This window comes from Artemia franciscana, chromosome 11 (assembly GCF_032884065.1).
Source record: "Artemia franciscana chromosome 11, ASM3288406v1, whole genome shotgun sequence".
Classification (NCBI taxonomy): domain Eukaryota; kingdom Metazoa; phylum Arthropoda; class Branchiopoda; order Anostraca; family Artemiidae; genus Artemia; species Artemia franciscana.
This window is the reverse complement of record NC_088873.1, coordinates 9627783-9651060: the sequence shown is the minus strand read 5'-3', so window position 1 is coordinate 9651060 and position 23278 is coordinate 9627783. Positions and strand designations below refer to the sequence as shown.

Genomic DNA, 23278 nt, shown 5'->3' with positions numbered 1-23278 from the left:
TTTATCAGGCTCGTAGCTTTTGGTTGGTGACTTTAAGCTACATAAACTTAAACAGATAGAACTGCTACAAAACGTTAATTATTTAAATGCCCATATTGTTATAAAAACTATTTTTCCAGAGATTTCTATTAGCAGCAGTCACTCCTTATTTACAGTTTGTTACCTCAAAATGTTTGAAAATGTTATTAAAAACAAGTACACCTATTATCAGTCAAAATATTGATTCTTACAAAGAGAGAAGTTAAAAATGATGGTTTCCAAAACGTAGTCTCAAAGCTAAATAATATTTTGCTTTCAGTAATACTAGGATATGAGCCACGATAATTTTACTGTTAGCCTACTTAAACGCCTTTTTCGTCCTATGAAACTAATGCTTAGTAGAAGCATTAAGCTAGTAGAAAATGTATAAGTTGAATTTTTTAAAATATCGTACGACATTCATTTATTATGCTGTATTGACCGAATAATACAGTATAGTACTATCAACCTTGCATTATATATGGGGCAATAGACTTATTTATGTATTTCTGAAAAATGGTATTGAAGAAGCAAAATATACTTTCATTTTTTAGGTGGCTTTGACAATTCTTACAAATTGGCGAAATACCTAACTATGGGATCTGCACCCGAGTGAAATATTTTATGCAAAGAAAACGCAGATTAAGATAAAGGCGAATTCTATTACGCAAAACTTTATTCATAAATGAAAAGCCATAAGGTACTTGAAACCCGATAATACTTTCTAACAAACCGTCCTTGATGCATAAAAAGGGAAACTAGCGGTCCACTTTAGTTTTTAGTCACCGAAAGTCACAAAGTCCGAACACAGTTCGGAAGAGGAAGAACAAAAGGAAACTATCACATCGGGTGAGCCATTAGCAATTGTAGCCAGGTATCTTCAGTCCACGTTTTTCAATGTACGCCCGCCTAGCATTGTCTAGGAATCGAGCCTTCCGTTCCTGGAGAGACATTTGTCGATCATCAGTTTTTTTATGGAAGTCCGATGGGAATACAGTTGTTGTAGGTCCAGAAGCCTTAAAAAGAGAAATCCAGATTTACAGCAGTTACACCAAAGAAAACGAAACGTCAAGATTAATAAACAACCAAAATATCACATTTCTTGCCGATGCACAAGAATAATGCTGAGTGTAGTAGTAATTTGATTATAAAATATAAATTTAAACTAGCGGGAAATTGGGTTTTCAAGGTCAATAGCTCAAAAAGTTCAAAAAGGGAAAAGAAAGAATAATGAAACTATATTTTAGAGCGCAGAAGAGAATTTTGCTAGGGGAAGGAGGAGACAGTTAGATATTTTCACGAGGAAGCTGGAATAATTGCTCGATTCCTTCATTTGAAAAAAAATAATTTGATTTTTCACATACCTTACAAGCTTTTGATGTTTAGTCAAGATTATATGGTAGCCGTGAGAACTTCCCACCTGCACTCGAGATAATATTATTCTAATAGACTACCTTAAAACCAAAATCGGACATATCAAATAAACTGATTCGTTTATCATTTTACAAGAAAATCGCGAAAATGTTGCAAAACTAAGCCCTTGCTAAGAGAACACAGGTACTTACGAGCCCCGTCAGTACCTTTGCGTTCCATATTGAAAGTGATATTTTCAATCCTTACTCAGGACCAAGATCTCCTACTATTGCCGTAATACCTGGGATTAAAAATAAAACAAAAAACAATAGATGCAAAATGGGTCAACCTGAGCCCCCCCCTGAAAAGTACATCTTCATGATACGTTTTATAATCCCCCCAATTGACAAAAAAAGAAGCATTTATCTTGAAACTTCTCTCTATTGCTTCAGTGGAAAATTTCCAAGATCAGTCATCATTCTGCATAACGACTTCAACTTCCAAAATAAAATTTGAGTTCGCAGTGAAGTTGCGGATCAGAAGAGATAATATTTGTATGATCGCTTTACCTCCAATGGACTCCAACATACTGTCAAATTTAACACCTAATTTAGCTCTTGTTAACCATCATCACGACATGATCTCTTCCTAACAGACCCTCCTGACTCTTTTGATTTGATTGCTCATTCTTTTGCAAGCGACCGCATGGCTCTTACAGCCGGGAAACCCCCGTATTTCACCACTGATCGAACTTGAGGGGGTTATTCAACAGTACCACAAATGGGGATTTGGAGGGACTCTGGAATAGCCTACGCTTGGTTATCAGAATTGGAGAGCCTTCCCCAAAGATGGCCCTTACAGGGCTGCGGAGGCATACTGGCAAATTATACCAAATTCTAAAGAAGGATATATACTATCTCAGAAAATAGAGACACCAAGCAAAGAGACACCTTAGTTCAGAATCTACTACCCTGTAAAAACAAAACAAAAAGAACAAAGCAAAAAGTTTTGTCTAAAGTGAAGAAGATCGAGCACAATTCATGGTAACAAGAAATAAGACCGTTTATGCTATTTGTAAACTCTGACTTAAAATACAAGAAGAATTTCGTTATTTAACTAGAAAATGCTTACACAACGAGTGATTGAAGGTTTGTAAAGGATTAGACAGAACCGTCAAAAGGAGCATTCATTCTTTTTCTTCAGCCTGAGGGGATTGCCATCCAGGATTCTCAAGCATTGACCACAGTATTCACGAGGGGCCTTCGGCGAGCTGTTATTTCTTGATGATGATTACGTGTCTCCTTTGAACATGTCAACTACTGCGCTAAAAGTCAAGCGGGTTGTACAGAGCCTTGATGTTGACCAGATCATCTAGTTTAGATACATGTTGTCCGCAGGTACTGCGGTACAAAATCAGTCCAGTCCTTCTTCCCTCTTCATCTGAAAAGCATAAACCAGACTAGTATCACTCTTCCAGCTCTACGTTTGTCCCACAATTTTCCAAGGTCGCGGAAACCAACAAAAATACTCTCGTTTCGTAAGCCAGAAATGCGTTAGAATGCAGTTTCTCAACAGAGCAAAATCTTACGATAGATCTCTACGAATTGAGTATCGGGTCATTTGCTAAAGGTCCTCCCTAGAGTCTTCTAAGCAGACGCACATTACCCGTTGTTCTTGACCACGCTATTCTTGTATATATTCACGATATAGGGATAATCTTGTGAATACTATGCACCATTTTGCAGACGATACCACAGGCCAAGAGGATGTCCATAAACACGAAGACCCGATCCATCCTCGGTTTAAATCAAGATGGAGTACGTTTTATCGTCTTTATACTTACACGGCCTTAAGACCCATTCTCCCTTCCCTGACTTTTCAAGCATAAATACACCGGATTATTTTGGGAACGGTCTTAAGTAATCAAATGACTTTCCTAAACAAAAGCTTAGTAAACACACATTTCTCAAAGGATGTTAGATCAAAGATCTGATAAGCTACTGGATTATTTGATCCAGTAAAAGACAGCTATTCCAACAACAAGAAGAAAATGGATTTAGGCGAGTCAAATTCCAACTCACAGTAAACATCCTTTTATTCATATTTGAGCACCCTGTCAATAAAAATGTTTATTTTCTATGATTAGTCGCTTATAAATTTCAGATGAAATTGCGGAAGAGCATTTAAATCTAAGGAGGATTTAGATATCTTGAATTTTCGAAAAAATTTAAACTGGATAGACACATTAGAAATAACATAAAAATTGACATCTAATCATATTAAATTTATTGTTTTCGGAGATTTACAGAGTCAAAGAATTTACCGTAAAAAAAAGAAAAGGAAAAGTAAGAAGCGTGCTATTTTGTTTTATTTACTTACGTCAAATCCAGCGAGCCCTTAAACTTTATTTTTTATTTTTTTTTTAAACAAGGCCTTAATTGGTTATGGGGAATGGATTTTAGCTTGACCCCAAATAAAAAAAAAAAAAAAACGTAAAAATTGGGCTGTCTTATTATTTATAATAAATATCTTATTTGAAGCAATCAAACTTAGTTCTGACAGAAATACTTAGCTTTGGCAAAAAAAAAAAGAAAAAAGTGCTATTGGAGGATTTTAGTATCGCGCTTAAATCGAAAACTAAATAAAAAGCAAGTTTCTTCAACTGAAAGAAAGGAGCAACATTAAAACTTAAAACGAACAGAAACTATTACGTATAAGAAGGGTTTCGCCTCCTCGTCGATACTCGCACTTTACGCTAAAGTTCAAATTTTGTCCCAATCCTTTAAGAATGACTCCTGAATCACAAAGGCCGTTTAATTAGAATAAAAACCTCATTTAAAAAAACTAAAAAAAAGCTGTAGCGTAAAAAGCGAGGTGTTGACCAGGGGACAACCCCCTGATATACGTTATAATTCCTATTCGTTTTAAGTTTCAATGTTGCTCATTACTTTCAGTTGAAAAATGGATTCTTTTTTTATTTAATTTCTGATCGTTTTTTAAAATAATGTAGGGTAATCCGGCTTCCCCTCCTTATGAAATTCCTTTCCCCCATGAAAAATTAATCCATGAAAAAATCCTCCCACGCCAAGGATTTCCCCAAACGTTCAGCGTCGATAACACCTTCATATTCCTTAAAGATCATAGCATCATAATTAGCGGGTATCCCCCTTAACAATGCCATGAAATTCCTTTTTGCGTGTCATGACGTCACGGCTATTCAATACGGTTGCAACCACATCGCTGAAATTCTTTGCCGCGGATTGACTAATCTTAACAAACAACTTATCGCTAGAAGGCTCTATGCTGTGAATAGCTTCATGACCGGGAATTTTGTTAATAGCTCTAGCTCGTTTCATAAGGTCGTCAAGTTTAGTAGGCACTTGCGAAATGATAATGGTGGCGGTGCTTTCAATATGGGGACTAGCATATGGAATGGGAAGTGACGGAAAATTTAAATCATAAGCTATTACCTTTTCTTTGATGAAGTTAAGGGTACAATCCAGAGCAAAATTTTCGGAAGCAAGTTCGTGATAAACAACAGCAGTAATCACAGGCACTTCAGTGGGTGAAATAACTACTTATGTCGGCCCTGATAACTCCTCATTGTCACACTTCCGAAGCGAATCAATCGTGTCTTTCACATGCCGAGCGGGAAGCATGATCACCTTGTCTCCTTGATGCCGTTTTGCTACTAAGGTATATTTCTGCCCGTAAATCAACTTTAGTATCTTTAAAAATATTTTCAGGAAAAAAGTCCAATGCATGACTTATAATAACCATCATCAATGCCCGATCGAATGTTTGTTGGATAAAATTAAAAATAGCTGAAAGCGTAAACATTATTAAACATTATTATTTTTACTTAGATCAGCTCAAAAATAGTCAAGGAACAAAACATAGATAAAATCAATCTATTATCCAGGTTAAAAAAGTCAATCAAATTTTATACGCAATCATTAAAATCAGCGTTTCCAAAGTCAATCCGGCTTAAAACTGAACTATTGGACACTGATCAGATACTAAATGATGAAGAAAGAGCTTACCTTTTTTTTGTTGTTGAATCATTCTTATGTTTTTGCCAATCTATTAAGAATCTTTTTTGAACAAAAAAATTGTAGGTCTTTCCGCAAGGATTTGAGCTTAATTTTAAAACTAGAAACACTGTTAGGCGGTTCTAATTCTATAATTCAATATGTCTTATAATCTTTCTAATTTTATGTCAACGAAAAAGCAGAAAAAATCCGAATATAACAAAACGATTTGCATTTGATAATTTAGGAAATAAGCGAGCTACTAATCGTACCTTCAAAGAAAGTTGCGAAAACGGAGAAGAGCCCGAGGAAGCTGACGTCGAAGGTCGAGCAGAAACTGGTTCAGGAACCGGCTCAGGCGTGAAAGGGACGGAGCCAACTAGGATATTAGCTATAGTAATATCGACTGATCGTGTCCGCCCTGAAATGTTAAAAGACTAAATCAAAAATGGTCATTTATCATGATTTGGTAACAAAAGCTTAAACTCCGAGCCCCCCTCTCCCCTCATACACTAAAACGGCTAAAATCCATGAATTTAAATAATACACAAATTTGTGTTGGTAGATAAAGGCATCTTCATCTCGAGTAGGGTGCAAATTTAGAGTTAGGTCAAAGATTGAATGTAAATCCCTTACAATTAAGTCTGCCCAGGGCGAATGCAGAACACTCAGAATTTTGTTTTTTTATTACAACAACAAAGGTTCAGTACGAAATATTTCTAAAGGCTAGAATGATAATTTAAATCAGTATTTCACAAATGTCAGGGGTTTTTTTTTCGTTAAGTGAAAGAATTTTTCGGAATACGGAGCTAAATTGAACCTGAGGTCTGTAAAGTAGTGCATAGGTTAGCATGAGCAATTAGGAAGGAGGGTCAGGATATCATTTTGTGGGTTGGTTGGGTATGAACGAAGTCCCAAAAAGTATAAATTTAGTCCCAAAATTCCTAACTTTCAAATAAATATAAGAAGAGAAGAGGGCAAGGGGGGGGGGGGATTTAATGCTCTCAGTAAATCCTAGTAAATATAATTATGTCCAGGTAAATTCGTAGAATGACCGCAAAATTCTAGTTCTAGTTGTCGCTTCAAGGTAAAAATAAAATAAAAAATACATAATACTAAATGCTTCGATTATAGATCGCAACAATTCGAGAATGGACATGCGCACCTAGTCACACAAAACAGTAAAATGTGTTACGGACGATGTCAAACTGTATAAAAGTGTCACCTCCCCGATAGACGTCGCCCTCATTCAGGAGGATCTGGATGCCCTAAATGATTGGTGTAAATCGAACTCCATGTTCGTAAAAAAACCAAAAATGTTTCGTAATTCATTACTTTTCGAAAAGCTCGACATACCCTAATTTTCTTGGTGATACACCTGTTTCATCTGCGGATCCAGTAACCGATTTAGGTATTCACTTTGATAACCAGTTAAATTTTCACAAGCATGTGTCAATAATTTTGCGAAATACTAATTATAATCTGCTTCGAATTAAGAGAAGTTTCAGAAATTTAACCTTCAAACTTCTATAACACTATACAAGACAATAGTACTTTTGTGTACTATTGGTGGTAGAATTTTGTTCCTCTGTGTGGAATCCGACATAGAAACCTGATTCGCAGCAAATTGAAAAAGGCTCAACATCAGGCATCAAAATTTGTTCTATATTTGAGTCATCTACCGTATCAGCGCCGACTGCAATGTTTGGGACTTCCTTCCCTGAAGTTTCGACGGGATAGGATTAACCTGATCAATCCGTTCCGTATTATGTAGGGTGTTGATAATGTGGATTGGGATGATTTTTTCAAGCTTAGTCATTAATCAGCCACTCGACAAAACTTGTATAAACTGTATCAGCCGCGAGTGCGTAGCTTTATTAACCGAACAACGAAACTTTGGAATAGTTTACCTGATACCAAAGTTTCTGCGCAAACGGTGCCAACATTTAAGAGTGCTCTCGTTGAAACTGAGTGAAGAATATTCTGTGTTTTGTGTTTTGCAGAGTTGCTGTTGAGTTGTCATTTCTTAAATTTGTACTGCGATAAGCATACGGCTTTCTCCTGTGTTGAGCAAAATAAATAAATAAATAAAATGCTTTCAAAACGGTTGACAATACTTTAGGTTAAAGAGCAAAGGTTGGGGAAAATAATAAACTTCTTTCATATATAAGATAATTTCTGCCTGTTTCAAATTTTAACCTCTCTTTCACTGTCATTTGAAAAAAAAAATGCACGTTCCTTTTCTTCATTACTTCCGTAGCCGAAGAAGTTAACACGTACGATACAAACAAATATATTGGTATATACAAGAATTTCTATGGCGGAGCAGTAAGAAACGACTACTGCAAGTCCAAAATTCATGTTTTGACTTACCGATATAACTAGATTCAATCCAGAGAAAAATTCTCCCCCCCCCCCAAAAAAAAAACCTATACATAGACAATCTAGATAGAAGGGTTGGTTGAGAAGTCTCAGGCCTGACACGGTGATAGCGTCGTTGGGCCAATTCGACACTAGCATCATTTACCACTACTTAATCAGCTTGCTTAAAATGTGACAGAATGAATAGATAATAATTTAAAAAGTATTTTGGGCTTTAACGAGGTTCATATAAAATGGGCACCGCGTTTGCTGAACCTCACCAAATGTCGAAACGAACATTGTTTGGGAAAATATGTACATCTAATAATACACTTCTGAAACCAAATTACAGTCAAAACAGTGGATTGCATCAGGTGAAACCCCAACCAAATAGGCAAAGTGAAGGGTATTTACTGGGCAAAAGGTATAATTTCAAAAATATCATTGCAGAACAGTAAGCAAATCTATAGAAGCGTTTCAGTCATAAATAAAGAAAAAGCAACCTCATCTGAAGAAGAAATCGTCAATCGCTGCGATGGTAAAATTCATAAATTAGATTTCAAGTTACTTGCTTATTCCCCTTATTCATCACATTAGCTTATACTAATAGATAAATATTATTAGAAATTTCTATCTTTAAAAGAACGAATTGCAGTTCATTGGGCTCTGAAGCACAGTAAGGAAAAAATTCAATGCAATGGCTTCCAATAAATGCTTTTGAACGCAATTCAACAATTGCACTTGACTTTTGAAAGCTAAAAATTACAAAAAATTGCAATAAGCTTATTGAATGGAGGGTTAGTGCAGAGGGATACAAACTCACAATTAGTGATAAGGTTGGAGACCTGAACTTGTGTTTCTATGTGCTTTGGTTAAATACCCAATAATTTGCGGACGTGCGGGGGGTCCAAGAAATTCATTGCAAAATTGTTGCCAGATGAGCAGAGCAACACCAACTTGAGGCGTCGTAAGAACAGTTTAATCAACCCGGAACGACACACAATTTCTGAACAGGGTGAATGCAAGTGACGAATCACATGTTTTTGGCATGACCTAGAAACAAAGGTCCAATTTCCTCAGCAGAAGAAACCAACAAAGGAATTCACCATGACACAGGAAATCATGACAAGGTCAGTCGAATGAAAAGGCAATGTCGGCGTCTTTTTTCGCTGCATCATGAATTTGCCCCAATGTCAGTCAGCTAGAAACACCATAAAAGTATCCTTCCATTAAGGAATATTTTGGCAAATTGAACATTCCTGGGCTTCCATACTAATTTTATCTTCCTGATTTGAGCTCTTCGACTTCTTCTACCTGTTTTCTATACTAAAAATTGTCGCTAAAAGGGAATTTGATTTGAATAAACTGACGACATCCAAATACGCAAAGGGTTCTTCATAGTCTTACGGAGGATAATTTTTAGGAATGCTTCCAGAAGCAAAAATCGATGGAAATTTAGCCAGCAGTTGACTATTTTAAAGGAGATCCATCAGAATAAACTGTAAATACTGCCATTTATTAAAAGCCTAGCATTAAACATGGTCAATGATATTTCATATAGTAACGATGGCTTGTTACTCCTTCCAATGCTCTTGGGCTTTTTAGCCGTCTTGTTCAGAAGCGATTTAGAACTAACTAGTTATTGCCTCATTAAACTGAAATAGTTTTTTAGCTTCAAGTACTTACTAAGATCTGCTATAATAACATTTAGAGGAACGTGCGGGAGGATTTCCTTGACTTGGTCTGCCATAGAGAGAATTCGCCTGTTGAAAGCCCGACCACCTGCTCCTTCTCTTCTTCTTCTTGCCGTTTCTCGATCAATTCGTTGTCTTTTAATAAGCTCCACCTAAAATTTAAAATATTTCACACAACGAAAACTTTATAACCGTGCTTTTCGGTCATAAGTCCACAAAGACTTTACTTACCTGAAAAAACTATTGCAAATTACTGTAAGCCTTTCTTAATACCCTTGAGATACAGCCTACGCCCCATTGGCGAATAACAGCAATTTATAGTATTAATACTCATGATTTTGATAGTTCATTACCACAAAGTAAAGATAGAGAGAGAAAGATAGGAATTAATTAGGTCACATTGAGCGTCAATCATCGTTATTGCTGCCCCATCGATCATTGAAAAAAAAAGCGAAAAAAAGATAAAAGAGAACCAAAGTAGCAGGAAGAAAAAAACAAATGAAAATTTAAAACCGCTCAAAACAAAAATTCATATTACCTTATCACTGAGAAGAAAATCGGTAATGGTTAAATCCAAGGTTGAAGCAATTAATTCTTGCGTACGTTTGGCAAAATGTTCTACCTCTTCTCCTTCCTGTTTTCGAACCGACGGTAGGTACCTGAGTATGAAAGAGGAATTGGTTAAAAGAGTAAAACAGTTCCATTTATTTTTGTTTAAATTATAATTACGATTGTTGAAGCCAAACATTATACAGGGTACAGTCGTCTTTAAAAATGTCTCGCCCTATGAAAATGCACAAGACAAGAAAAAAAAGAAGAAAAGCGTAAAATATTATTTGAAATAGGAAAAATGTGGGTTGGATTAACACCTACCTTTGTAATTTAATAAAAAAAATCTTCTTCAAAAGATGAAAAATTACTGGTTGGCCCTATGGTCAAATCTTTGTCGCATTTATAGCTGTTCAAATATACCAAAAATTATTGCTCGTAAAAAAAAAAAGCCTTTAAATTCTTTAAATAGGAGTCAGCCCGCATAACTTCCTTTAAATTTTCTTCACTATTTTTTTTTATGATCCTTTGATTGGGTAGCGTCTGCACAAGGCTTTCATTCCTTAGAATTTTTCCAAAGACCATATAATTTCATTCTTTACCTTGGGATCTTTGGAAATACGTTTAGTATCTTAGAAATTTTCAACATTATGCATTACATAAATGCGCACTTCACATATTTTCGTTGCTACCAACAAGAACCACCAGGAATTTATTTTTTGGAAATTATTAAATTATATCCTTTTTTGCTTTTTTTAAAATTATATCCTTTGCAAAAATGAAAAAATCCCCCCACCCCTACGTTTCCATGAATTGGCACCCCTGGTACCAGGAAAGAACTTTTATATACGTGCTCTGTTAGTGAAATTTTAGCTGTTACACCAATACTTACACAAAAAATTTACAGACATATAGCTAGCTCCAACGCTATCGAAAATGAAACTACTCCTAGACTATTTAGTGTAGTTAAAGATTTAATTACGAAGAAAAATATTCCTTTTAGCTGTTTGAAAAAGTGGTTTTCAAACAGCTTGGTCAAGATGAGGTCTTCCCAGTTTTTCTAATAGGAAAGACCTCCTCTCTTTAGTGCTCAGTGCTAGACCCGTAGTTTTTTAGAGAATTTTTTATGCACATTAGTTCTTATTTTTATTGAAACAGCAAAATAGAACTTCCTTTTGCTGAGTCAAGAAATATCGAACCTTTTTTATTTTTATATTCCAGAACTTACTTAAACGAACCTGTTGCTAAGAGAAAAGGTCATATGCAATTTTTGAACAGTATGATGCCTTAGTCCTCGACTTTTAAACAGAAAAGAGAAAAATCCTGCTGAAGCTGCTGGTAAAATTCTTGAAACATTTGCTAACTGAAAAACAATACATTTCTCCAATATCTCCTTCAGAGGGTAAATGCAATGGATGTGGGATTTCAGTTGGAACATTTTAAACTACAAAAATTGTATATCTCGCCATATCTGAAGTACTTGAACATTCCCAGCTTAATCATTAAAGAAAGTGTACTGAGTTTGGTAAAGTTTGTTGAGATTGACCCACGCTATGTTAGCAAATATACGATGTTGGTGGCAGACCAATTTTACACATATCAAAAAGTAAACTTTCAGAGAGTGGCATCTAAAAAAAAAGAAAGATTCAGAAACAAGTACTAAAAAGTGCCAGTAGAACTATCATCTGAAACTAAAAAGTTATCATCTAACAGAGAATTGGTTCATCTAATTGGTTCAGACTAATTGGTTCATCTAACGATTGAACCAATGGGTGTACAAAGCAGGCAGAAAGCTCGTTCAAACCACTGTTTCTTAATTCATATTAAAAGTGACAAAGATTGCATATTCATAAACTAATGCTTTTTACCATTTGATACTAGAAGGCATAATGTTGGCTAGATTGGACCAAAACGCCACAAAATCATTGAATAATAGGAGAATCATTCTGTTTAAGGTACAGCTACCTTCAGTCACCCTTGCCAGCAAATGTGTAGCACAAACAATACTTTGGCTTATTTTTTTGTCTTCAATTAAACGCTGTCGCTTCCAATACTTTCAAATTTTAAAAATGCAATGTCACAAATTTCGTTTTTTTTTCCAGAAAATGTATGACACTTTCCTTAAAGACGGTCTCAAGATACACTTTTTCTGCTTAAAATCAACTTTATTCTACTTCTCCAGACACACAATCATTGCTATTACTTTTAAAAGCGCCAGAACAAAAAGTTAATGCCGTGTTACTTTGCCACAATTCATTAAAAGGCACCATGATATTTTCATTGACATTCAAATGAGCCTTTTTCCTCTGACTGCTGGCTCGAAGTAATCACCCCAGAGGAAGAAAAGAGAAAAAAAGAGACATTAATTTTACCCCAGTATTACCCGTACAAATATGTGATTTTTGTTGTAGGCTGTAAATATTGTTGCCACCACAATTACTTTAGGATCAGGCACGTACACAGGCTTTTTTTTTTTTTTTTTTTTTTTTTTTTTTTTTTTTTTTTTTTTTTTTTTTTAATGGGACAGGCAATAATAATAAAAAAAAACTAAAGTAATCTGATAATTTGAATGAGAAACACAGAAATTTATACAAACGAAAATTAAAATTCAGGGGAGGAGACTGGCCTCTAGCCCCTCTCTTTCTACGTATGTCTCTATTTAGGACTATTCCATATGTAGGACAAGAAACAAAGGGAACCGGCTTTAGATGAACTGCGTTTCTGATTTTGGGTCACAATTCTATAAAAATTTAGCAATAGCTAGTCTATTGTGTTTGTATCATTACATGAATTTAAAAAAAAGCGTTCGAACAAGATTCCAAAGAAAAGTATAGAACAGTATTAAAACCTAAAACAACCTGAGATAAAGCCATTTAATAAGCTAAAAATATAACGAACAGAAATTACTACTGACAAAATGATTGAGATCCAAGACAGACGCAGATTAATATAAAGTATCAAGTTCAACTCAAAACAAACAAAAATTACAAAAAATAAGACTGGGCTTTCAGCCAATTCAGCCCCCTGAAGGCTAGAGAACATATGCGGTTTACTGAAAATAAAGTCTGAATACTTTGAAAGGAAAGTTTTTTATAATTATTTTCTCTTTCGATTCTTTTTCATTCAAAAGTAAAAGTTGATGCCTAAATACTAAATACATCTTTCGAAACGTAAATAGGAACAGGGCAGCACATTCATCCTTTCCGCTAAAAAGTGGCTGGGGGAGGCGACGTGGGCCTTCTTTTGGTGTTCCAATAAGATATAGGGAATTCTTGCACAATTCTACAAAATCAAAAAAGATGAAACATGACTACCTTTATGCTAAATAATTGGTTGCCAAGGGTAAAGAGAATACTTTGTGCGTCCCATGACAGACTGATATATTTTTCACGTTTTCGATAACGAGTCAGTCCCCAGCCAAAAATTGACTCGTCTTTGAACTGGATAAGCAATTAATATGTCTGTGCACCTTGTCCCTTGAGTCCCTGACTCAAGAGATCATGTGTAAAAACGAGCGAAGTCTAGATGTACCGTCTGTGCACTGAGCTAAGGTTTTTCTTACTTAAGTGATATATGGGCATAAGGTCGTGTTTTTTTCTTATACAAGTTAAGGACTTGGTTCTGTATCGAATCAGGACTTAGTTCGTTTTTAAAACATCTAATGTTCTCTACATCACTTCAAATATAAAAAAGACGTAAAATGCACTTTTTTTTGTCTCTGATTGTTCCCTCTCAAGAAAACCCCACTGAAAGGCACGGACCAATGTACATCTGTAATATATCTAAACACAGGAGCGGGGGCCTCCTTTGTGTTTATTTTATTGTATCCATTTTGGGTAGGCAGCCCAGTATTTCCTTTATTTTCTTTTCTTTTTGGTTAACCAACTTAATTTTCGTTATGATCACAATTACGACAAGATATACCGTTTTATTCAGGATATTTTCTGCTATTTATATATCTAACTTTACGAGCTCTGTTCTCCGTTGGGGGTTAATGTTTTATACATATATATATTATACAATCCTAATAAGGGGGGTTAATGACAGAGTTGCCTCTCACTCGACTGGACTATCTGTCTTGGCTTTTTCTACAATTAGCCCACAATTATTCGATTTAATACCCATCAAGAAAAATCGAAATAGGAGGGGGGTCATTCATCTTTCATCCTTTCTTAAAAAATATCCCCCCTCCACCTAAGGATCAGGCGTCTATTTACTTATACCTATGATAATTACCATTGAAAATAAAATACTAGAAGAAGAAAAAAAAACAAAAAAACAAAAAAAACGATATTTTCTCACCGGAAAGAATACTTAGTATAGGGTGTGAAGAGAATCCAAAACAGGTCTGAAATTAGTGTACTATCAAGAACAGATGGCAAAATCGACAAAAAAGGAGGTCGACTAACTTGAACTGCAACGGGATACACAACATCATTGATGCAAAACGCAAACGACGAGAATCTGAAATTAAATATTTCTGTTTAGTCATTTGTAGACAAAACTGAACAACTTTACTTTGGTTTATTTCCAGAAATTATTGCAAAAATTGTCGTGACGGTTTATCCCTTTAGCCCACTGGCGCCTGTTTTCTGATAAGAATTTGCAATTCGAGCAACCAAGCCGTGTTGCTAAGATTTGGAATAAATAATAGTACAAAAAAATTGGCCGAAAAACGTTCTGCTGACCATAATAGCATTCAATTTAAAACAATTATACATCAAATATAGAGGCTTCGTATCATACAATAATATGGTTTTATATATCTATTTCCACGTAAGTTTATATCAACACTAGCAGCAGAGCATGTCGGGCGACTGGTATAAAAAAAGTACAAAAACACGAATTCTGAAAAATCATTGCCTTATCCAAAAACAATAGACTATCAACTACAAAAGATGGAGGAGTTGATAGTCTTTTCCCTCTTCCCCCAACCTAAAATCTGAAGTTTCCTGTCCTCCCCAACAAAGCTTTCATTGAAAATTTAAACTCAATTCCCAGCCTTGAGAGAAACAGAACAAACTTACCAAATTCATCATAATTTTACCTTTCGTAGAACGAAACAAACAAAAACTTGATTGACAGAGAATAGCTTCAGATACTCGCTGTATAACGTCACACGATTCTTTCAAATCCGTGAGATTAGAGATATAGCCTAACCTAATTGTTAAATCAAAACACTTGTCTTTGAAAGATGAAACCAGAGAACATTCATTAGGATGTGTTTTTTTTTTAACTGACAATGATTAAAACTACCCAAAGTTGCAAGATTTTAGAATGTCTTTTTGTTACAAAAAAGAAGAAGAAGATCTACCAAAGTAGTCAGCTATCCAATTGAAAAACAAAATGAAGACATGGTTTAAAAGACCAAGAGGGCTTCAACCATAGAAGACCATGAATCATACAATATTCCAATTTCTACGATTGAAAACTCCCCCCCCATCCATCTAGACTTTGTTACTGATCAGCTATCAAAGTTAGCCTTTTTTGGCTAGCTGGTAAGAAAATCAAGAAAAATTTCAAGATTTTCCTCCTAATATAATTTTGCTTGGATGGATCATCATTGTTGTCAGCCCAAGCTGAACTCTCCCAAAATTTTGATGTTATTACAGTCTTATTGTTGGTTTTACTTTTAGTTAGCTTGTTTTTTTTGTATCGTAGACACATTCTAAGACCACACTGGTTATAAATGACGTATGACAAACAAGACTCTTTTCTTTGAAAAGAGGGAGTGGCACCCGCTTTAGCCGACCGAGTGCTAAAAATCTGTTCACACTATCACATAGCCTCTGAATAAAATTATATTAAAGATGTTTTATTCTGTAATGGTTACCCCGTTAAACTCATTGAGAATATCACCAATAGAAGACTGAAAAAGGTAAGTAAAAAAAATTATTGAGCCTATCTACCTTTCTTTAGTTATTCCGGCAATTGAAAATAAAACCTTTACCAATTTTCCATGCATCACAAAAATCAGCAAGAAACTCGGAAAAATTTTTAATAAACATAATCTCTCTATTTCTTTCAAAACTGGATTCAAAGTCGAACGTTTTTCAATTCAGAAAAGGATCAAACTGACCCCATACTGTGCACTGTTGTTTACAGAGTCTCTTGTTTTTGTGGGAAATTTTACACTGGCAAGACCCACCAAAAGCTAGGGGAACGACAACATGAGCGTCAATAAAGAATTTTGAATTTGATACTTGAGATATCAGGCCAGTATCTGCACAATCGGAAAAAGGGATTCATAAGCCCTATCCCCAAAAAGGGAGCACCTTGTGATTTTGCTAGTGTGCGGCCTATTGCAATGACATCGATTTTTACCAAAATCTATGAAAGTTTCATTACTGGGTGACTGAAAAATTTTATTCTACGCAAAATTGACCCTCAGCAATTCGGTAATATTCCCGAGAGTTCGACAAGCCATTACTTAGTTGGTTTGCTTGATAAGATTTTAAAGCATCTAGATGATCCGGAACGCTGCGTCAGCCTAATAGCGATTGACGTAAAAAAAAGCATTTGATTTGATTCTCCATATAACCCTTATCCGCAAGCTATTGACAAATTTTAATGTCGATGCATATTTGGTAAGAATAATTACAAATTTTCTTTCAGGTAGAAGGAAAAAAACAGCGTATAAATCAGCCTATTCTGATCCCCAGCCAATCTACCGTGGAGTTCCTTAGGGGACAATTTTAGGTTCTCTACTTTTTTCGGTAATGGCAAACGAGTTAGCAATAATGAATCGGATCGCTTTTAAGTTCGTTGATGATCTATCCGCACTGAAGCTAGGGGAAAAGAGTGTTTCAAGTAAGGTGGACGGAATAATGGCGAGTTTATCACGCAAAGCTGAGGAGGGCAAAATGATCGTCAATCACAAAAAATCACTCGTATTAACTTTTTCTGTTCTGAGGGACAGTTCATCCCTTACTGTACAGAATGTTTCAGGCATCATGGATATTAAACTCTTGGGAATATATTTCACACATGACCTGAAGTGTAAAAAACAGACAAAGGAGATGATCAAACGGGCAAACCTGGGTATCCTTCCTTTAAAACTCCTTACTCGTCATGGTGTCCCAACCCCCCATCTATTACGTATTTTTCTTACCTATGTTAGACCGCTGGTAGAATTTGCTTTTCCTGTTTGGCATTATGGCCTGACTGTGGACAAGAAGGACCCACTGGAAAGGATCCAATGCAGAGCTCTTCTGGTAGTGTCTAAATCTCCCAAAGTCCCTTATCGCTCCCTTTTAAAACAATTTTCACTTACAATACTTTCAACACGCCCTGATGAACTGTGTTTAAAATGTGGTGTCGGCATTCTGGAAAATCCGCGGCTTCGTGAAATCCTACCCCAGAGCACCTCACTTCGCGCCAAAGACCCGCGCGACATATATCTCAACCGGTACCAAAAATTCAGCCAGTACCAGCACAGCATATGCGGTACGCAAGTAGTTTTGTTCCCTCGTTCATTAAGATTTTTAATTCTGCACCCACTCGTCACTAATTGTATATATTTACTTTTAGTTCATTATTCTTTTTGTTCGTTTGACTGTTTAGTTTGAATCGGTGATGTTTCAAATCAATGTATAATTTTGTACGATGATTACTATGGCTGTGATTTTCATATATTTTATATGTTTAGTGCTTTTTATGACAAGAACTGCCGCTGATCGGCATGATCGTGTAAAACGTTCGAAAATGAAATCGTTTCATTATTATTATTTATTACAAACAAATTTACAATAATTTAATATTGAAAGATATTAATAACATTTTCCCTCATCTTATAGAGAAAGCTTGCCCGATCTATTTGGTGAATGGTCTTTCCTTTACTCTGACTTGGTTTTTTGTTTGGTTCAGTGTCTCATCAGCTCTGTTTGAATGTACTTCAGAAGATTAGCTTTTCTTCTCTTTTTTTTTAGCACTGAAGACGGCTTGGCGGAGGTTCTTCCCGATATATTGGCCTTTTCGCTTTTTTTCTATGCACTAGCTGACATTACCCTCCTTTTCTCGGTTATTTAATTATATTGTTTTTTTCTTGTTTTTAAACAAGTTTTTTCTCTTTTTTATTGCAAGTTGAATTTTCTCTTTACTCTAGCTTTGCTGAGTATAGTTATAGTAAATAGCCGAGGTTCAATTAGTTTTTCTCTACAATTCATTGTCCTTCAGGGGACTGGTTGCGCTCCAATCATCTTTGACTCTTCAAAGGATATTAGAGCTGGTAATTTTAAACCAAATGAACCTTCTTGAAAGCTTTTACGACCACTCATTAACATATCACCCAGACCTGTACAATACTCTCGTAATTTTCCCACAGTACGTCGGTTAGTACTTTCAGTACAGGGTGGTGAAAGATTGGGTCAGGGAGCCGTCACAAATTTTTGAGACTTTCAGATTTTAGACCTTAGACCTTAGATCCTCCCGTGCCTCCAGAGGCGCCCAGGGCATCAACGAGAAGCCGCCAGTCATCCCTCATGTGCGCCGCAGCAAGGACATCTTTCCACGCCGGTTGAAGGGAAGCATTTATGTTTCGCAGGTCCGTCTGATAGGTGCGCCGCAGTGTATTGCGCGGCCTGCCTCTTCTTCTTCTTCCTTCTGGTTGCCTCTGGAACGTCGCTTTCGGGATCCGGGAATCGTCCATACGAAGTACATGCCCCAAGTATTTCCACCGATGTGTCCTAATGACATCTGTCACTATGGGTTGTTCGGTCATCCATCTCACCTTCTCATTAGAGATTTTTTGTGACCAATGGATGTTTAGTATTCTCCGGAGACATGTATTCTCGAAAGCTAGAATTCGCCTTTCTTGCGTGTTATTCAGATGCCAGGTTTCGGAAGCATATAACAGGACGGGGATGACGTTGCTATTGAATAGACGAAGCTTGAGTCGGAGGGAGAAATTCTGCGACCTTCATATCGGTTTCAGTCTGTTAAATGTGTCGGAGGCCTGCCCAATGCGGCACGATGTATCTTTTTCGGTTGATCCCGTATTTAACACTGTGCTCCCAAGATATTTAAATTCTAGAACTTGCTCAATGTCCTGGTTATCGCATCTCAGGTGTAAAGGTGAATCGGTTACTGCCATACTTTTTGTTTTATCAGCGTTGATTCTTAGACCCATAAGTCGACCTCTGTCACGTACATCTTCTAGAAATTCTTGTAGTCTTTGTTTACAGGACTCAATAAGCGTGATATCGTCGGCAAAGTCTAGATCATTAATTTGGTGTTCTACGTTTAATTGTATGCTTCTGGTGCCAGTGTTACGGAGCAGATGGTCAATGGCTAGCGCAAACAGGAAAGGTGACAAGACACAGCCTTGTTTAACACCGGAAAGGACACGAAAGTATCTTGTCCTTCCTTCTGTTGTTTTAACACAGCATTCAGATTCTTCATATAGAGCCATTATGAGGGCTATTAACTTCTCAGGGATCCCATAAAAGGTTAGTAGTTTCCATAGAGTCTCCCGATGCAGCGAGTCAAAGGCCTTTTCAAAGTCTATAAATGCCATGTACAATTTGTTTTGCCATTCTCGGCTATCATCAATTAACACCCTTAGTGTGAAGATCAAATCGGTACATGAACGTCCTGGTCTAAAACCATGTTAGTCTTCTCTCAAGTACTTGTCAAGTGGACTCTGTATTCTGTGAAGGATTATTAGTGAAAGAAGTTTGCCAGGTATGGATGAGAGACTAATACCTCTCCAATTCCCAGGTATTGTCTTATCGCCTTTTTTGAAGAGTTTTATGAGTGTGCTGCGCCTCCAATCTGTTGGTACTTTTTGTGTCATCCAAATTTTTCGGAACAAGGACAGCCATATAGATATGCATGAACTGATTGATGCCGTCGTGATACAGTCTTCGCCTGGTGCCTTGCCGTTTTTTAATTTCGTTGTGGCTGTTAGTAATTCGTCAAGAGTCGGGGGTTCTGTATTGATGTCAAGCTTGAGGAAAGCTATAGAGGGTACATCTAGAAGCTCATCAGGCGGTGGTCTATTCAAAAGCTTTTCAAAACGGTTGGCCCATGTTTCATCAATAGCCGATCGCTCGGTGATGAGAACGCCATCAAGATTTCTTACAGGTCCATCTTGAATCAATTTCTTGCCTATTATTTCATTCGTTAGTTTATAAAAGGTCCTCTAGTCTCTTCTCTTCGCTGCATCTTCGGCTTGTATTATTTTTTGCTCAATGTAGTTTCTCTCGGATCTCATTTCATTGAGATCCGGTCACCCGTTTGTAAGTTAAAAATACCTAATTTTTCAGTAATAACCACTCCCCCAACTACCCCAAAGAGAGCGGATCCGTTCCGTTTATGTCAATCATGTATCTAGGACTTGTGTTTATTTTTCCCACTAAGTTTCATCCCGATCCCTCCACTCTAAGTGTTTTCCAAGATTTTAGGTTTCCCCCCTCCAACTCCCCCCAATGTCATCAGATCCGGTCGGGATTTAAAATAAGAGCTCTGAGACACAATATCATTCCTAACATCAAATTTCATTAAGATCCCATCACCCGCTCATAAGTTAAAAATACTTCATTTTTTCTAATTTTTCCGAATTAACCCCCCCCCCCAGATGGTCAAATCGGGAAAACGACTATTTCTAATTTAATCTGGTCTGGTCCCTGATACGCTTGCCAAATTTCATCGTCCTAGCTTACCTGGAAGTGCCTAAAGTAGCAAAACCGGGACCGACAGACCGACAGAATTTGCAATTGCTATATGTCACTTGGTTAATACCAAGTGCCATAAAAAGAGCCCAAAACTAAAAAGCTACACGCAAAACAAATATGCAGTACATTAAAAGCGACAACCACAGTCTAATAAATGAAAGCAACTGGTCAAATAAAATAAATAAACTAAATATGGAACGATCTCCTGAAAGATGTAAAGGAATAAAAAATAAACATAGATAATGCCTCCCCACTCAAAAAAAAATTAAGTAACTTACCTAAGCATCCCCTTCTTTCCATTAGTTGTTGCACATTCAGGGTATAAAACTAGAGACTTTTCAGAATTGTGCATTTTCCGTTTTAGTAGTGATACCATATCATCCTGGGAAATTTGACTTGGTACGCCAAAAAGCCCAAACAGTGAACAGACAACAGATGGAAAAGACGGTTTCGCTGGCTGTAAAATGAAATAAATATTCAGAAATAGATGTTTGTAGATAGAGAAACTTTGTTCGCCAACTACATTGAAACTAAGTATCGTCCTGCTTTCAAAACTTTTCATTTTTATTTTTAGAAATCTTTCATCAACACTTCTTAGGCCTATGAAATAAGTTAAAGACATCAAAGCGACCAACAGTTTCAGCATTACTTTTCCGTATACTAATACCAATATGAAAAAGTATTAAGTTTGATTAACAAACAGCAAAAAAACTAAAAAAAAGAATAAAAAATAGAATAAAATTAGCATTTAATCGAAGTCCGCAACCGAATGAAGTCCTTTTGTAATGTATTTTCATTTCAGACACTCTTCTTACCAACAAGCATAAGGTTCCCCAAGTTTTTTTTTTATGGAAGTTAAGAGCCAAGCGGAAATATAAAAAGAATTTTTTTGCAGATTACGAAAGATACATCTAAAGAACTAGCTGAAACATGCCGACTCGTTGTAATCTCCAAAATCAACAGAATTCTGAAAACTGAGCTGAAAGACACAAATCGACGCAAAAAAAACAAAACAAAAACGAAACAGTTTCTTTAGGAGCAGACAATTCCGCAAAAAGCCATCAGAAAAAAAATTACTATTTTATAAGATTTTCAACAGTCTTTCAACCAGTCATGATATCGATAAGATTTACTACACAACTATCTCTAAAATACTAAAGAAAGCTCAGCTTTCATTTCTTATTTAGTTATTGTTCAATCAAGTCGAAGAATTTGGAACAAGTAAGTGAGTACATGTTGTTCTTACTATATATCCAGAAACAGACAGTTAATACGTCTCATCGCTAGCTCTTGATGTACTTTAAAAATGCGCAAAATCAACAAAGAAGCCGCGATTTAGTCTCTGATCACGAGTTTTGATTTTGTCAACCCAGCTTCACTGTGTCTTATCCCCAAAAGCAGCGGGCTTCAGTGCTGTCCAGGTTGCAGCTAGGACATCCTCAACAGATAATGCCAGAGTAACAAATCTAACAGCTAAAAACCACGGTTTACAACAGAAGACCTTTATATCAAATGCCTTTTCTTTTAAAATATATGCTACAGCTTGAGCAGAAGTATCCTAATACAAACCTGTAACTAACCCGTCCTTACGCCATACTATCTGGCGGACATGAGCATTCAAAGCCAGATTTTCAATGAATTTCTTTAGCTTGAAGTAAGATGTCAAACTCTTACCTTAAATATTACTAATAACCGTTGGGTTCTCTAATTTTTCTGGTTTTAGTAAGATAGATAACTAGGAGATAGACTTGAGTAAATATGGATAAGACAGATCAATTAGGCCTCCCCTTTTCTTGGTAAACTCGTTTATTTAGATAGTGAGTAAAATTAAATGATCTTGCTGTATTTGAGACATTTCCCCAATTTTTTATATTCTGGTACTGTACATGAAATTAAAAATATTCTCTTCTACTTTTAGTGCGTCTATCTCATAATCATTCCCTAAACCGGATCGACGCACTATCACTTCATATTCCCTACCGTGTTTACATAATAGTTCGTTCAATTTGCAATGTACGAAATGCAGTGTAGTTTGAGTACAGTTTAAAACAGGCGCTCATATGTGTTTTTGTAGAACAGAATATTTATAAGAAATCTAATACCCAAGTCAGTTATCACGCGGAACAACTTCTCAGCAAAAGTATTCCCCAGAAGGATACCTTATGTGAAAAAAAGGCCAAGCTACCAAGAATGTGAATATCCAGATTGTATTTCAATCAACAATACCAAGAAAAAGATCATGATGTGGGCCAAAACACGAAGCCAAATGTTTAAGAAAAAATAACAAAAACGGATCTTATCTCAGTGTTGATTAGAAAAACAAAAGGATAGCCGAAAAGGAAAAAATAAGCCAAGCTACCAAGAATATAAATATCCAGATAGTATCTCATTCAACAATACCAAGAAGAAGACCAAGATGTTGGCTAAACACGAAGCCAAATATTTTTGAAAAAATAACAAAAACGGATATTATCTCAGTGTTGACGAGAAAAATGAATGGAGCCGTTTAAACAAGAAAAGAACCTAGAGGTAAAGAAATAAATGTTTTCGACTACAAACGCTAATTTTGATGTGGGCCTTCTTAGATCAGCTATGGCTG

At 36.1% G+C, this 23278-nt stretch overlaps 1 protein-coding gene across 1 annotated transcript in view; it reads right to left on the bottom strand.

Annotated features, from left to right (window-relative positions):
- Positions 1-676: 676 nt before the first annotated feature.
- Positions 677-23278, bottom strand: part of LOC136032779 (lipid droplet-regulating VLDL assembly factor AUP1-like) — a 41319-nt gene continuing 18717 nt past the window's right edge. Inside the window, exons 4-9 of the mRNA XM_065713140.1 lie at positions 20958-21136; positions 14309-14470; positions 9996-10116; positions 9450-9609; positions 5675-5823; positions 677-1034 (exon numbers count right to left, since the gene is read on the bottom strand). Coding sequence (XP_065569212.1) covers positions 876-1034; positions 5675-5823; positions 9450-9609; positions 9996-10116; positions 14309-14470; positions 20958-21055 — 849 coding nt within the window. The 5' untranslated portion in view covers positions 21056-21136 and the 3' untranslated portion in view covers positions 677-875. The remainder of the gene's footprint in view (positions 1035-5674; positions 5824-9449; positions 9610-9995; positions 10117-14308; positions 14471-20957; positions 21137-23278) is intronic.